Genomic DNA, 17,282 nt, shown 5'->3' with positions numbered 1-17,282 from the left:
TTACCGTTCTTCTTATGTCTGCCTTTTGACCAGGTGGCTGGGTATTCGAGTTGAGTTTGTGGGGAACTGTATTGTCCTTTTTGCTGCCCTTTTTGCTGTGATTGGTAAAAACAGTCTGAATGCTGGCTTGGTAGGACTTTCAGTATCTTATGCATTACAGGTACGTGTTATAGCACTCTGTTGATAAATTAGCAGTAATGAAGTACTTGTCTAAGTTGGAGTTAATAAGAAAATGATAAAAAAGAATTGTGGAATATCTGGAAACAGTAGAGATTTACACTTAATGCTGACAGGCCATCAGTAAGTCCACATGCAGTAGGAGTTTAGGGCACTTTGGGAGCACTGAGAGTGTGCTGCACCCCAGTATCTCTAGTGGCAGCGTGCAAGCAGCCCAAGAACGTCAGGTGCACCTGCCAACAACAGCTCATTTAAGCAGCATGGGCTTAAGGTGTCCCATGTTTTGCCTGCTACATAGAACATCTGTATGTTTGGGTAATCACAGGGAGATCAACAGGATTCATAAATAGCAAGATAAACTGTACTCACCCAACCTATGAGCAGTTCAGCAGATTTAATGGTCTCGCTCTTGTCAGAAGCTTTTTAGATACAATGAGCGTGCAGGACTGCTGTTAGCAGTTTTCAAGTGAGACACATGACTTTGGGGAATGAGTTGACACCAACTTTTGGGGGGGGCAATTACTAAAGCACTCTTCAAACACATGCTTCTTCACATGAATACCTGGTTATCTGTGGACTTCTTGTTCCAGTATCTGTATTAATGTCGATGCAAAGGTAATTACTCCATTTGTAATATCAGTGTGAATCCATGTCTTAACAACAGCATCCACTTTTGTTGTTAAATCTGCTGTTGTTCCTCTGTGGGCAATATTTTGTTCCTTGTCTTCTCCAGGTGACCTTGTCTCTGAATTGGATGGTCCGAATGACTTCCGATCTTGAAACTAACATTGTGGCTGTTGAAAGAATAAAAGAGTATTCAGAAACAGAAACAGAGGTCAGCTACTTAGAGTCCAGCACGTTCACTAAGAAGCATGGCAAAATTTTAACACGCAATGTTTACCTGGTCTTTCTTCAGACTCTTGACAGAGAATGCCTCCACTGAGAGTATTACCATTTAGCCTGAACAAATGTCACACTCTGAACTGTAATTTATGCTACCACAGCTCTGAATTATTGCTGCTATCATGCAGTCTGTGCTTAGCATCTCATTTTCTGCTAGTGTGAGTGGCTATAGCATAACAGATATGATTTTCACTATCAGAATATTGCTCCCATTGGGTTTGAAGTGTTTGATGTGTCGTCCTACCTGCGTAGATGGTGCTGTGATCCTGCCTCTGAGCACAGCTGCACTACAATTATCAGTCTATGCACATGTTTTCAAAAGTATTTATATTTAATCAGCTTAATCAGACCTCCTCTCCCTTGAGAGAAGAACATCTCCAGGAACACTGCACTGCCTAATCCAGAAAAATCATCCGATCATTTTCTTTTGTTACCAAATACTTTTAAAGGTAGCAGATGGAGCTATGCTGGGAAATCTGCTGCTCTGTGGACATGGTGGGTTTTGTTATCCCTGTGTATATGGGAGACTAAGAATTAGGAAATGGAGACTCTGAGGAGAGCTGCAGTGCAAGTTTCTGGAGATAAAATATTTGATCTTTAAGAAAAAAAAAAAAGAAGGTAGACAAGATGTAAGATGTGTATTATAAGCCAGAGCTTGAGCTGGCATGGAACAGATAGTGTTCTGTTGATGTTAATGGAAAAAAAAATGTTAACTTATATCAGGTCAGGATTTGACTTCATATGCTCAGATATATTTTTTATATTTATTTCACAACAATGGCCAAAATGGGTGGATGCTTAAGAAACTATTTTTAATTTGTAACTAGAAATTCAATGATCAGTTATACATGTATTTCTAGTAACCCATAAATGCTAATGTTTGTGTCTGAGTTTGAATTATTAATTTTTTTAACCTGTATGAGGTGTTTCTAATTTCTGTGTTCTTCAGGCTCCCTGGATAATTGAGGATAAGAGTCCCCCAGAAGACTGGCCATCCAAGGGCGAGCTGGAATTTGTGAATTATTCAGTGAGGTACAGGAAGGGCCTGGACCTAGTGCTGAAGGATCTAAACCTCCAAGTGCACGGTGGAGAGAAGGTGAGTAACCAGCTCCATGTCTCTGTTGTAACTTTGCTCTGGGCCTCCAGTGACAACCACGGATAAAGGACAGGGGCTACGTGAACAGCTGCCTCAGTAGTGCAGACTACATAAGATGTCCAGCAGTAATGACTGTGGCAGCATCCTCCAGGCAGGAAGCAATAGAACCGACTGCGTGGGTCTTTCTGGACTTTAAAAGTTAGGCTGGCGTCGCGTTACCGCGTAGGAGGCACCAGTGATTGCAAGTGACAGAATTTCAGTGACAAAAATGCTTTTCTGAGGAGATGTAGATGGGAGAAGGAATTCCAGCTTTTTCCACAATCTGGCTTTGCCTGTGAAATTTTTGGCATGGAAGGAAATGACAGTCTTTGCTTTCTTAATCGGGAAATTGTCTTTGTTCTGGGAGATTCTCTTCATGCTTCCATTGAAAGTACTGGGCTTTGTGTGCTGTTGACAGAACAACTAGCATGGGAAAGTCCTCCAGTCAATAGGCTATTAATAGGAGAGGGCATTATCACAGAATGTTTGAGGTTGGAAAGGATCTCTGGATGTCATCTGGTTCAACCCTCTGCTCAAGCAGGACCACCTTGTAGTACATTTTTATCCTTATACTAAGCAGATAGAATGACAATTGCCTTCTGGAGTTCTGATATATGTGCTTATGATAAAATCTGAATTGTCATCTAAAAATCTAATTTTTCTCCTTGTCTGTTATGCTAACGTAAGTAATCCCTAACATGGGTACTCCAGCTAATTGCCCAAACTCATGTAGGATGATTGTAGGCCTTTATACATAATTATGGGAATGACGACACATACATTGTAATGTATGACACAGTTTTCTAGAGAAGGGTTGTTGCATTCTTTTTTTTAGATTCCTATCTTGTATAAAACCTCTGAGAGAAACCTTGGCATTTTGTTTTGGTGGTGGTAGTAGTATTTTGTTTTTAACTATATGCATTGCTGTTAATCCTCCAATTTGTTGTAGATTGGGATTGTTGGCAGAACTGGAGCAGGGAAGTCCTCCATGACACTCTGTCTCTTTAGGATCCTGGAAGCTGCAAAAGGGGAAATTAAAATTGATGGTGTGAGAATTTCAGAGATCGGCCTCCATGACCTTCGATCAAGGCTAACAATTATTCCTCAGGTACACCTTCTGTGCATCACAATAAAGGAAGGTTATCAAACCACAAATAGTAGTTAAACCACAGAGGAAAATGCTTTGTTGCATTCAAAAAATGGGTTCACGCAAACAAGTCATTGTATTTCCTCATGTGGTCCTGTCCTGCCAACTTACAAGCTGATGGTGGGTGATAAAACAGAGTTTAGAGTAAAATATCTTTAGAGTCTGTGTATAATGTGATGTATTTTCATAGTGGATAGGACTGGAAGGTGGCCCACCTTCAATGTAATAGACACTTAATAACTTGTATATTAATATCTGTACTTAAAACAGCTAAAGCACTTGCCTAATGGAAGCTTGTTTTCTATCCAGGATCCTGTTCTATTTTCTGGAACACTGAGGATGAACCTGGATCCATTTAATAAGTATTCAGATGAAGAAATATGGAAAGCTCTTGAACTGTCTCATTTGAAGAGGTTTGTCAGCAGTCAGCCATCCATGTTGGAATACGAATGCTCAGAAGGTGGAGAAAATCTTAGGTAAGGAATGTTTGGATTAGAAATTTACACTAAGCTTTCATTCAGCTCTAACAGTGAGTAACGCTTGAGCACAAGTTTACACTGTAATTTGTTGTGTCCTAAAGTACTTGGCCACCAATTCCTGTCCCAAGAAAACCAGTAAGGCTCAAACATGTTATTGCTCTTCTGCCTCTTCCAGGAATTATCTGATTCTCTTTTGCTACTGGGAAGAATTTCTCCCAAACCAAAATCTTGTCTTATCAGTATAGAAAGAAATTGCAGGATGTCAGGGTGTTATCAATAGGCAATCCCTTATCCATGGTTTGGTAGGAAGGGAAATGCTGCCGTAACATGTAACTGTTGTGCCGAGTAAGAGTCCTCTGCCTATACTGACACTTCAGCAATGGCTGTTTGCTGTTATTATTTTGGGAGATCCACAAAGAAAGATGTGAATTGTATGATAAAACATAATGCTTGGACATGCTGTATTGACTTCTGAGACCACAGTGTAACCAGGTTGTGTGTGATGGACATTCAGCTCGTTCCTTGTCCCACAGACACACTTGAAGGCAGTGTCTGGGGAGCTGTAGGGGGGTATGGTGGGCTGCCTAGTTATTTTCTTTGATGGTAGAAAGGACTTGCAGCCTCACAACTTTTTTTTTTTTTTAAGTTTGTGTATGTGCAGTGTTGTTTCACCTGTGCGTGTTTCTGAAAACTCAGACAGAAGCATTATAATTATTAATTTCCCTGACTTTTGATGTAATGACTGAAAGGGGACATTTGGTGGCTCTCTAAGTACTGGGTTAGCTAGATAAAAAAGTCAGTGAACAAACACATGCTGAAAGTAGCTGAGTAATGCTGCGTGTATTTATTTCCTTGAGGGCTGACAGGCTGGGCTGTTAGCTAAATATTTTTTTTTTTCTTGTTCGGTAACTTTATCTGATGAGTAATCTGCTCCAGAACAAGAGATTTTTGAACAATGGAGAGCAAAGGAGCAGTGGGGCCTCTGTGAAAGCCTTGTCTCTGTTTGCAGTGTTGGCCAAAGGCAGCTCGTCTGTCTCGCAAGGGCGCTACTTCGCAAGACGAGAATCCTGATCCTAGATGAAGCAACGGCAGCTATCGATCTGGAGACAGATGATCTTATCCAGATGACAATTAGGACTCAGTTTGAAGACTGCACGGTGCTGACAATAGCACACAGGCTGAACACAATTATGGATTACACGAGGTAAAACACTTAATGGTGCATGTGTTGGGGCTTGCCAGTGTGCTGGGTATGTGAAGCAGGGTCTGATTTGTTTCCAGATAGTCACGCTGGTGCTCTTGTCAGATAGTACATAAGCAACGATGTTTAAGCCATATAATCCTAGGATATCTGGGCTTTATTTTGCTACTGTTGGCATAAGTTCTAATTCATTAACCAAAGCTGTGCAAGAGATACTACCCAGTTGCATGAATGGCACTATCAGCAAATGTAGGGATCCGTTTTTTAACCAGCAGCTGCTGTAACCTTTTCACTTGTTGTATTAATTATTTCAAACTCTATTACTATACTTAATGATCTTTTTCAAGTCGTTCCCCAAAGCCTCTCCATGGCTTTGCAGTACTATGTTTTACAAAGCTACCAATGGAACCATATTTAGTTTTTTTTCTGGGAGATGGTGATTGCGCTGTACTTTTTGAAGTCAAACAGCAGTTCAGGGAGAATGTCTATCATCTGTTGTGCTTCAGTGTGTGAAAGTAATTGAGCAAAATAGTCAAGAGAAAGATTAGAGCAGTATTTGCTTTATGATAGAAATGGGTATCACATTTCCTGTGAGGAATTCTGACATATCTTTTACTGCCACCTTTTGTTTTGCACAGGATTCTCGTTTTAGACAACGGAACCATAGCTGAATTTGATACACCTGCAAACCTTATAGCATCAAAGGGTATTTTCTACAGTATGGCTAAAGATGCTGGACTAGCATGAGAAGATGACCCCTTGTTGAGGGTTTTTTTGGTTAATTTTTTTTTTTTTGTAACTGACTTGCCACAAAAGTGACTTGTGAATGTACTGTAATTTACAAAAGTTTTTGTAGTGGACTTGTGATATATTAACAAAGTATTTTACAATTATAAGGACCAGAAAGTGAATTTTATATTTTTAAATATTTTCTATAAAATATTTTATTATATGCTTCTTTCCCAAAGAATGCCAAGCACTCTGCCAAGGAAATGTATGTATCACAAGGCAATATGTACTGTATTCTGGTTTATAATTAGTAAATTATATTCATGGTACAAAATACACCTGTTTTGTGTCTTATGTATAAGGGTTCATTGGTTTTGAAGTGGAAAGACAGGCCCAGTGGCTCAGCTTGAACAAACAGTGAAGGAACGTTTAGTTTCTGAGTGGTTCCAAGCTGCTCATTGCAGGAGAATAGAGATGAACACGTCAGCTTCAAGTCTGTGATTTATCCCAGGACCTTTGATATCCCTACCTAGTGAAACTTGAGGATTATAAAATTCTTCTTCAACTTAAGGGTTATGAATAATTTGTATTTAAAACTAAAGCTACAGATATGGCTTAATGTAAATAATTATGCAATTTCTGCCAGGTTATTAGAGCCCAGCCTGCAGGGACATGATAAGCACACAAGTATTGCCATTTTGTTCTACCTCTCCTGTGTGAAGTTGCCATGAGTAAGCCTCAGCTTAAGCTGAACATGCATTCTGTGTAGATATTATTTCACTCTTTCAACTCTTATCACCTGAAATAATGTTATTTGTTATACAGAAGTATCTACCTTATTGTTGATAGAGAAACCTCCTCAAATTATGGGGAGTATTGTGTTTAGGCAATATGTGCTTCTAGAATCTGATAGAATATCCTTTGCTTTAGTTGTTCACTTCCTAGGTGGTGTAGGAAACACTATGGAAAACTACCTGGCAAGAAGAAGTTATGTTTTTCTATAAGTAAAGTTCCAAAAAAAAAAACTTTGAGAAGACAAAAAATAATCATTTATTAATTGTTACAAACGATACTTCTTAAACTGAAACAAGAAATCTGCAGCCAAGCATTCATTTGAAATTAACATTTCACATAGCAATGCACAAAGTAATGAATTATATATCATATACAGTAATGTAATGGTTATACACTTATCAGATTAAGTTAGGAGTGTTAATAGTATCTTCTGTGTATAAACTGCATAATGTATAAAAATATTCTTCTGAATGCATAGTTATCTATCAGCATCTGCACAAGATTATTAGTGTAACAATGAAGGCAATCAGCCTAACAGCTGAGCTGTTCTCCATTACTTTTAACTAGTTAATCCACAACAGCTCGGTACCTTTATGGATTTAGCTGGCATTTAGAGAGCCGGTGCATAAACCACGGCTGTTCTGTGTGCCAGGGACAACGCAAAAGACAAGGCATGACATGAGGAACAAGAATTTTATTATTCCATTATACAGAAGGTAATATACCACCAGCATTTTAGTATAAGAAATCAATATTGCTGATGACTCAGACCACATTTGACCTCTAATGCCTTCACAAGAGGCTATTTTGTGGTGACAGAATGTTTTGATATTGTCCTTAGGAGACCGAGCTTCAATCTAGGTAATTGATGCAGGAAATTTGGGTGTTTGCACGGCTCTGTGCTTTCAGGTGAGCGCTGGGCATCTGCCTACACAGCAGATAGGGAGAGGGCTCCCCCTTGTGTGCTCACTCACTCCTGCTGAAGCTGCTTCCCAGCGCCCAGAGGACTATTCACTGGATGAGAGAGCGTGGGCAAACCTGGGTACCAGTTCCTATTGTCTTAGCTGTAATACCGGCGACAGCTCTGACTGCCGGGGAAGAGCGACTTCTGTTCCTGTCCCTGTCTCCGAGAAAGGAGAAAAGGCTGTGGAGGACACCTAACGCCAGTCAGAGGGAGTCATCTTCTGTGAGAAGAGTGGTAAGAGTTTAGAGGGTTTTCATCTCAGCACTTCCTCCAGCTAGTTTGGGTGGGTCCCTTCTCTGCAGGCTACTGCTGTAAGACCCATTTCACAGGTCCATGTGCAATGTACAGCTAATTTGAGCTGTAAACTCTATCAGACAACACAAAAACAAAGTCCTTTGGTGCTGTAGTTTCCAAAGAAACTGGAGGGGCAGGGATGGAAGAGGGGAGAAGACAAGCTGTGGGAAATTCAGTTTGGTATGATCTGTCTGCCTGTTTATATCGAGTACTTTAGTTTTTTTATCTAATTCATAGTACATACTTCACAGTTATGCTATCAGAATACAACTCTACCTCAAATGCAGATGACTGAGTAAATATTAAAATCCTAAAAAGTTAGATAAAATCCAGCTCGCTGTTTTAAATACTTTTCAATTTATTTATATCAGAATTTCATATCACAGCAGTCTGATTTTGAATTTTATGGAACAAGAATAGTGTTTTTTTCAGTAAGCAATATGGGTAAACACAAGTCATTAAAAAAAAAAAATAGCACATTGCATAGGAACATCAAGACTTTAATATTAGCTCAGAAAACCCTGGGCATTTCATTAGTTTCTTCTTACACAGGCAACTTTTAAAGTTTCAATACATGATTTTTCTCAGGAATGTAGGTGTAAGAAGTCAATAAAATTACAATTCTTGTGCTTCCAAAGGGGAACATAAAAGCAGCATTGGAGAAATGTATTTTCAATACAGTAACAAAAATAGTATTTTAAATTGCACATGTCAATACCATATATTGACAGACAACAATAAAATGGATCTATGATTTTGGTTGAGAGCACATTTATGATTTGGATAATCACGGTCACTTTTTGTTTCAACCTGAGAAATAGGGAAAGGTGTAAACAGGTATTAAGAAATCACAGGTAATAAGTCACTTAATAGTATTTAAACTAGACATAGTTTTGTGCTTCTTACACAGATTTAAACCCTCCTGGTTTTTTCCTTCTAAATATGATCTGACTAAAAATAAATGATTTAGAAAGTGAGCGTTAATGGTAACGGACTCAGTACAAATATTAAATGGGTTTCGTGGCAGGTTTTTTAGCATGAGTACCTCTGCTATTTTATAGCAAATTATTAGAACAGTTTAAGGTAAGCCTTTCCCTGAGAGCTGCTACCTCTACAGTATTTCAAGATTATCTTTTTTTTTTTTTTTTTGTAAGGAAAAGTGTTGCATTAACAGGTATTGTTACCAATACTTCCTTTGCATAATTTGCATAACCTACTTTCATATCAGACTAATTACTCTTAGATTAACTAGAGGCTGTAACTGTGCATAACATCTTTAGTTTATTTCAAGGTTAACAAAATAGATTTTTTTCACATCATTAGCCCTTATAGATACTGTATTTCAAATATTATTTTAAAATGAGAGATACAAATATTTTGTTTTATTCTTTAAACAATTAGTATGTCAGTTCTGATGCCTTCTTGTTATAACCACTCCGTTCAGAAAGTGTTGGGACTCTGAAAAGGAAGTTTTTGTCGCTTACTGTTAGAACAAGCTCCAGTTCTTGGAAATCCTGTAGCCTTGCAACATCTTTGTCCTTTAAATAAATACAGTCAGTTGTTAGGTGATAAACTGTATGTTCAATTTAGCAGAAGTAAATTAAATAGTAGGCTTACACTAAAACAAAGTATGTATTTATCCCTAAATATGACAGTTCTTTACAGTAAACTGGAAAGCAGACATCCTGCTGCATCTTGTATTTGTTCTGGGATCCGATTCAGTTACTTGCCTAAGTCTGGTTTTAGAAGGAGTGCAACACTGTGACAGGGAGTGCAAGTGATAAATGGAATTGTGCTTCTAAGATCTACTGCATGCTATATTCCTTGAGTATATGCTGCTGAACTCCACCTCAGCCCCCATTCTTCCCCCTTTTGGTAATTCTTAGAAGGTTATGAATTGATTTCTTGCATCCACTCAAGAAGGACCTGCAGACCTGCACACAGCTTCCTCTAGAGCAGCCCACCAACACCATCCTTGAGCTGGCTTCAGCAGCGTCTTTAGAGACCAACGGAAGACACCCTCCCCCAGTACAGCTCGAGCTCTGATCGCCTCTGCAGCAGTACTCTGCTGCTAGACAGCATTCAGTAGAATCAAATTTGTGTCAGCACAAGGATCAGTAAGTGTCCTGCAATCCTACCAAGGCAGTCTGAAGTAACAAGAGCTGGAGGTACTCCCTTCAACAACAACCTAAGTTGCCAAATGATAGAATTGCTTAAGTCTTTTTCTTCCTTTTCCATTTTTTGACTAATAAATAGTAAGTCATCTTGTACTCGGTGAAGATGCAGTACACTGAAGTCTATTAATCCAGTACTGATCAGATTAGCTCCACGACTGAAGCTAACAATGCTGTAGAGGCATTTGAGAGTGAAAGAGAGGTGAACCACTACTAAGTGCTGAAAGTTGAAGGGAGTTTTTAGTTGCCCAGTTCAAAGTGACCAATCATGAAACACTTAGAATATAAATAGTAATAATAAAAATTGGTGACTGTTTCACGCATACCTTCTGCAAACATTGCAGTTGACTGTTACGGAACTTTGGCCAGACCATTAGGAAGTCTGAAGGAATCTAGAACACTATAAAAACACTACAGTGCTGTTTGAGTGCATGGGTCATTGGTGAAACACACACTAACAGACACAACTAACCACCTAACTCCTCCTCTTCAGTGTTTTAGTCTCTAAGACAGTGAGCATTGCTACAAACTAGTCAACTTTTTGTAACACGTGCATAATGCAGGTGATAAATGAACTACTACTTTTGATGGTAACCTAAAAATCTTTTTTATAAGTTACTGCATTCAAAATTAAGAGTTCTTACCTTTCTTAGCATTGTATTTGGTAATTTTCTGATCTTCTGTACATGTTCAGGGTTAACACCCAGCTCACGGCAACTCACTCGGAGCAGTTCCTTATAGGTCAGTTCTTGTCTGTCCAGTTCAATTTCAATGAAGTCATTTTCTTTAAGACTAGGATTTTGTATTCTAACTTTAAGCACCAGTTCTATTCAAAATAAAAAGGTACATTCATAGGCAGATGTGTAAAAGAATTGAAAAAAAAAATGTACTAAGTATTTCTACATTCTATTAGCCATGGTGTTTTTTTGTTTTTTTTTTTTTTTAATCATTTGTAATAATACAAGAATCCCCAGAAAGCAAACTACTGGACAATATCCCTGCTTGGGCGGGCAATATTTACCCACAGAAATGATAGATCACCTCAATACTCAGGTCTTTCTGCAGATTGAGCCAGCTGAGATTCTCTCCAGCTGACTGGTTACATGCATTCTTTATTTGAAGGGTATGTCATTTAGAGAGGTAGATTACCCTACTTTCTGTAGGCTTTCATAGCATTTGAGACAAACAGCAAATGTTTTCATCAATATTTTAATAACAGTTCCAGCAAAAACAACATATCTGCCTCTTAAATTCCCTTCAAATGTTTTCTGGATGCCTAATGCGCAAGAACTTGAAAGCCTCTAGAAGTACTGTGAGTACATGTAACGCTGACTAGTCCATTTTCACTGTCCGAGGTGAGAAAATTTCTAAGAAAAAGGTGAGAAGAAAGGCTTTTACTGTTACCTTGCATATTAAGTGGAAAAGCTCCTGTGAAGAAAACCGGCTGAAACGTTGGAACAGGCCCCGTGCAGGAGCCGTTCCCTAGCTGAGGTCCAGGCTGTTTTGATCCAACTGGCGAAGGAGGACTTCTGCTCCAAGATGGAGGTGTCTGGTAAACGGGGCCGTTCTGCACGGCAGGATTTGAGCATTGTGGTACGGCACAGCCTCCGGGCAAAGATGGTGCAGCTCCCTTACTGCCTGCTGCCTCAGGAGCAGCATTCTCCTGCTGTACTGATGCCTGTGTGCATGTCTCAGGTAAGGGAGAAGAGTCAGGATCTTGCAATTCTGCACACGAGATACTCCCATTCACAGAGGGATCTGGAATATTGTTACTCATGGTATTATAAATGTAAGGGAAAGGTGGGTTAGCCAGATAATTAGGGATGATTGGCAGTTCTGAATCGTTTTTTAGCTCTGGGAGTTCATCATCTTCCACTGTAAAACAAACAAAACAACATTATCCAAGAATCCAATACAAATAATTCTGGGGGTGCTATTTCCTTCTAAATACTGCCTTTTTTTAAACCTTTATTTATTTTTAATCTGTAGCCAGCACATTGTTACATGGTCTCTAGTGGTATAATGCTATCATCTTCATAATGTATAAGGCAATGAAAAACAAAGGGTAATATAATGTTTGATATTAAGGCAGGGGATAAAGGGAAAAGAACACGCAGTCCTGGGAGAACTGAAACATTAGCAATTCAACAGCTGGGAGACAATAATGAAAACAAAGATAAAGGAATACAAAGTGGAAGAGAAAGGTTGCTAATCAACCATATTTCAAATTACTTATCAGTTCTTGCAGCAAAGCCTATTCCACTCCAGCAGTTACAAAATGCAACAAAAATGCTCTTGCAATATGCTTTAATGAGCTGTTTCTTCAGGCTGCTAATTTTCAATTTATTGAACAGTGTCTAAACTCCATAGAACAACAGGAAAAATACTTATTGCTCATACGCTGTAAGGGTTGCATACAAATTTGAGATATTTTCCCCTGTTCTCCTTTTGAAAATTGGAATCTGCATCTATCTGTGACTGATTTAATCATGGCATTTTTCAAAAAAATAGCTTTTACAGTTTTTCAGTATGAAAGGAAAAAGACTTGGCTAGCTGGGTATGGAATTTGTTGGTAATCCTTTCTTAAACTTTGGTTTCTCACTAAGCAAACACCCTAGAGATCAAGCCACAGTTATTATGAAAACTTAACACAATATTTGGCAATGCAAAATAACACTGGAACATAAGTGCTTTGCACAGCCTCCTCCCATCATCTTTAAAGAGCACGTATCCCATAGGCAATAGATTTACCTCCCAGCATCTTCCTAATTTCCCTCTTTGACGTTAATTGGACTGGCCTTTCTCCTTTCTTGGTGAGGATCTCCTTGTCGGCACCAGAGTGCAGCAGGTAAGCCACCACCGGAGCATGGTTCCGTTTGCATGCCCAGTGCAAACAAGTCCTGCACATGGAAGATGTTAACACTGTTTGAAATACTAAATTACAGCAGAATGATTTCCACTCATTCTTGCTGCATATTAGAACAAGATCTAATGCATGTCTAACATAAAAGCAGTTTTAATAGCAATGTCCCTTGCAAATTCGCACTGGTTTTGGAGCCTGCAGTGACACCTGCTGATGTAGTTTTCCTTTGCTCTAATGCTTGTGATACCAAGTTACCACAGCAGTATTTTTAAAGTTCAAGACATCCTTAGCGATAGTACTATAGACTTCGTGGACTTACACATTATAATATAACCTGCCGTACAGTCTTACCATTTTTCCTTATCTTAGGTTCTAGTCATGTATTACCTTTCTCTAGTTTTTACCTTTTAATGTTCTAGCTCTAGTTGAAGGAAACTCTTCTAGAAAAAACGAACATAACCATTCTCCAAGGTGCTTGTTTGTTTGAAGAATCAAATAAAATACAGCAGAACTAAATGACATACTTATAATGGAAAAAACTTTTAATTGAAAGTCAATTTCAAGTATTTTTTTTTCTTCTTCATGAAAGAAACACAGTCAATATACTGCAGTCGCGTCTTGACCAATAACATCCAACTTGGTATATAAAACTCTGTTCTTTTAAGTTTTCATGTATAAAAGGATGTAAGGGAGAAAATAAAGACTCTGATCTATTGAAGGGGTACAAGTTAGACAAAACCACAAAAGGACAAAATAACTTGCAAAACCCTGTTCATTGTTATGTATTCTGATTTAAGCCTGACTTACCCAAAACAAAAAGCTTATTTCTACAATTTCTTCTTACTAAAATTAATGCACCTTGATGACAGAAAGTATCTTTGAATTAAAGGTAATGGCACTAGTCACTGCAGCAAGTGTTGTTATGTAGAATTAAGTCTAATTGAAGTGTCATAAGTGTCAGTATATGTGTACACATTTTTTTCTTCACAGATGATCCTAGGAACTGTGTTGCCAATTCTTTTAAAGAGCTGACACTGCTAACAATATTATAGAATCCTACACTCCATCTCCATGGTTGGGCTGTGCATTTCAGATAGAAAGTACCGTTTTAAAATGGGATAAAATAATTTTGTTAGCAGAAAGCATTCCTAACTTCCCACAACATCTGAGACAAGCTTCAAGAAATTCAGACCTGGTTAGGGTGGTTTTGCTGTGTGGTGCTTTCTGGACCTCTCACAAATATTTCCGTAAGTGTGAATAGTTTCCATAAATTCAGAAGTGGCACACTGCTGAGTCATAAACTCCTTTGGACCAAAGTGGTGGGAGAAAGTGCACAGTATGTGCCAATATTTGCTTTTACTGCTCACGTGATGACCCTCCAGTGAGGATTATAAGCTGTTTCTGTATGTTAAATCCCCAGGATTTGTGTGGGACCTTGCACATGTACAACATGTGCATGTGTAGTTTGTTTGGAAGGTCCGTAAGCCTCAACAACCCTAGCCTCGTGTTGGAATCCACCCTGAGCATTTCATACGGTCTCACACAGAGGAGTAATACCTACCCTCAGCCTCAGCACCTTCTTTGCATCAGGCATACTGAGAGGCTCACTGGGAAAACTTAAATTCAACAAGAAGGCTTCAATAACAGCAAACTTCCATTTGTTGTCACAGTTAAAAATGACCAGATCGTTATTTTTAAAAATACTTATGTCAGATTTCTTTGCTACGTGACGGTTTTAGATACAAACTAATTTTGACCACAAGCAGCTGCTTATCCTACACACCACGCGGATTCAAAGTCTTAGGAATCACTGATTTTTACAAGCTCCAGTTTTAATCCTCACACTTTGAAAGCTGTCGGTGTCCCACATTTCTCAAAGTTACTGGTCAGGCTTTCGCCTGTAAAACTCCAGCTGCTTTCTTAATTTTATCCTTCCTTTTTTTTTTTTTTTTTTTTTTTTTTTAATTAGAAGTTCAATCACAATGCAGCAGGGAAACTACAGCCTGAATTAACTTCAGGAAAACAGCTTCTGCAAATGCCTGAGCACATCCTGTTTCCTATGCCAAAGGGTCTGGGATGCAGTCCCAAACCTACAAGCGTTGGGACAGGACATTGCAGGAAAGTCTCGGGTTTAGGGTTGTCAGCTGAAGAGTTTGTGTGTCACTGAAACAGCCAGCAACTTCCCACGTAAAATGGAAAGTTATCTTCAAATCTGGTTTAGAAGTTAATAAAACAAGCCTTGTTATAAGGCAACGCTCCCTGGCAAGCTGAAGTTTACTTTCTGATGGCTACTTTGCTCTGTTGCCTTACATTCTCCAAAAAAAAACTGGAGAACAATGACCTGAAGAGGCACCAAGGCGTGAAAAGCAGCTGGCTTCCACCTGGGGTTTGCAGCACCCACAGCCTCCTTACTGACACTTGGCTAACAACGACACCTCCCTGACCCTTTCCTCTCTTCTAACACCCGCCCAGGGGAGCGCCCGGCGAGGGGCTGATATTTTCATTTCCCTCAGCCCCTCGCCGAGCAGCAGCGATGTCCCCGCAGCCCCCCGCGCCCCTCACCAGCCGTTGACTTCGTTCTGGGAGTTGGGGTCCACGCCGAGCCCCAGCAGCCTCCCCACCTCCTCGGCGTCCCCCAGCGCCGCCGCCTCGCGCAGCCGCTCCTGCAGCTCCTTCGTCTCCATGGCGGCCGGCCCCTCGGCGGCTTCCCCCCGGCCGCTACGGCCCCCCCCGAGCTCCGAGAGCCATCCCCCGGCCGGGCCCCGGCTCCCTGCGAGGGGTGTCGACCCCCCCGGCCGGCTTTAGGGCGCCCCGAGCCGCCCCGCTCCCCAAACTCTGCTGGGGGACGCTATTCTCTGTGACAACCCCGGCCTGGAGCTTTAGTTCCTACTCGCAGCCCTGCCTGCTGGGCCGCGAACTCTTGGGCGTTTTGCTCTTGTGGGCTCCCAAATTGTGAAGTTGGCCTTTTTTTTGGGAGTTCGCTTTGTCTGTGAGAATCCTTTAATCCCTAAAGTCTACCTGTAAATCAATGTGAAAGGTTACCTGTTGTTTACAGTATTCGTTTTGAAAAGCCATTTCTGATTGCTCTTGATTTGTCCTAAGGCAAGCTTCAGGAGTCAGCAGAACTATTTAAAAAATATATATATAATAATAAATCACGATTCTAAAGAGTCAAAACAATAACTCCAGGCTCCAGGCAGGCATCTAGCCAGAACCCTGGCCACTTCTCCATGCGGGGACACCTGCAGGAATCATGAGGACCCCCATTTGGTAGCTACTCTCTCTCTTTGGTGTCTGAATGCAATTGGAGTGATAAAAAGAAACTAGCCCAAAAGAAACAGCCCAATTCTGCTCCCTTTTTCTGAAGCAAACACCCACCTCCCATCCGTCCGACAAGCCCAGGCTGGAGAATATTAAGACATAGGATTCATACCAGTTGTGTTGCATTGATTTAGTGAGGTGTTTCCAACTGTTGAAGTAAGTTGTTATTGTGAGAAACAAAGTTGTGTTTTTGCAGTAGAGAACTAATTTTCTGTATTCCAAGGTAGTTGTATAGTCATAATAAGGAGAAATGCTAAGTAGGTAAGTGGACAGCAGAAGGCTTCACTGTTCCAAAATAACGTAGAAGCTTGAGAAAAACAGGATGAGCAGTGTGAGAACAGTAGAACAAAGATCACAAGTTCTCAAAACATAAGAAAGGAGAAATTAAAGGGTTGAAAAAAATAAAGAAAAAATATACATATGTGGTATAAAGGAGCATTGAGTAGCTTGTGAACCTGTAGTACTTAGCCAATGAGGAAACAGGGGAGGTGATCAGGCATCGGGTAATAGGGAATAAAAGGTTAGGATTTGTTTACTAAAATGTGCTCCTGATTGACAGGATGCCCGCCATTGCAATTGCAAATAAAATAGCTTCACAGAAGATTGTGTCTGAAGAAAATTATTTGAGATTTTTCTCACATTATCTTATTAAAAATTTGCAAAGTTTAGAAGAACCTGGCAGTGCCTTGTGGTGCTGTGCAATGGGGGGTTTATGGGCATATTTTGGAAAGGGAACTCTGCAGGCAACTCTGTTTGCAGAAAGCCCCCAGTGATTCTGAACAAGGCTGCTATGAATCCTGGGGGTCTTTCAGGACCTAATACAGCCTTCTAGGTCTTTGGAAAATATAATTTAATTAAAAAAATAATAATAATTTAATGCAGCTTGGATGATGAAAACGATTCTGAGGAAGTGGGAAATAGTTGAAAATTATAAAGGTGAAATTCGGTAATGATAATGTACAAAGTCACATCGGGGAAGGAAAACAAAACAAAACAAACAGAAACTGATGGAGTGTTAACGTGGTAAAATATAAATCAGTAATTTGTAACCGTATAGCATTATTGCAACAACAAAAGAATAGTGTTCCATTTGTGCAGTA

At 39.8% G+C, this 17,282-nt stretch overlaps 2 protein-coding genes across 7 annotated transcripts in view; one reads left to right on the top strand and one right to left on the bottom strand.

The window, feature by feature from the left end:
* ABCC3 (ATP binding cassette subfamily C member 3) overlaps positions 1-6,105 on the top strand; it is a 48,323-nt gene extending 42,218 nt beyond the window's left edge. Inside the window, exons 25-31 of one of the 2 annotated variants that reach the window (XM_084492246.1) lie at positions 34-160; positions 911-1,012; positions 2,030-2,176; positions 3,165-3,323; positions 3,672-3,838; positions 4,851-5,045; positions 5,681-6,105. In XM_084492246.1, the coding sequence (XP_084348372.1) occupies positions 34-160; positions 911-1,012; positions 2,030-2,176; positions 3,165-3,323; positions 3,672-3,838; positions 4,851-5,045; positions 5,681-5,789 (1,006 nt within the window). In that variant the 3' untranslated portion in view covers positions 5,790-6,105. Of the gene's footprint in view, positions 1-33; positions 161-910; positions 1,013-2,029; positions 2,177-3,164; positions 3,324-3,671; positions 3,839-4,850; positions 5,046-5,680 lie in introns of those variants that run through there. The other variant, XR_014684601.1, reaches the window with a different exon arrangement.
* ANKRD40 (ankyrin repeat domain 40) overlaps positions 559-17,282 on the bottom strand; it is a 45,887-nt gene continuing 29,163 nt past the window's right edge. The window contains exons 1-6 of one of the 5 annotated variants that reach the window (XM_084492264.1): positions 15,424-15,672; positions 12,750-12,898; positions 11,403-11,873; positions 10,643-10,824; positions 9,309-9,362; positions 559-971 (exon numbers count right to left, since the gene is read on the bottom strand). In XM_084492264.1, the coding sequence (XP_084348390.1) occupies positions 960-971; positions 9,309-9,362; positions 10,643-10,824; positions 11,403-11,873; positions 12,750-12,898; positions 15,424-15,545 (990 nt within the window). In that variant the 5' untranslated portion in view covers positions 15,546-15,672 and the 3' untranslated portion in view covers positions 559-959. Of the gene's footprint in view, positions 972-6,797; positions 9,363-10,642; positions 10,825-11,402; positions 11,874-12,749; positions 12,899-15,423; positions 15,673-17,282 lie in introns of those variants that run through there. The other 4 variants (XM_084492263.1, XM_084492265.1, XM_084492262.1 and 1 more) reach the window with 4 other exon arrangements.

This window comes from Aythya ferina, assembly GCF_964211825.1.
Source record: "Aythya ferina genome assembly, chromosome: 18".
NCBI lineage: Eukaryota > Metazoa > Chordata > Aves > Anseriformes > Anatidae > Aythya > Aythya ferina.
Note: the sequence above shows the minus strand (reverse complement) of the source record. Positions and strands in the feature narration are given on the sequence as shown.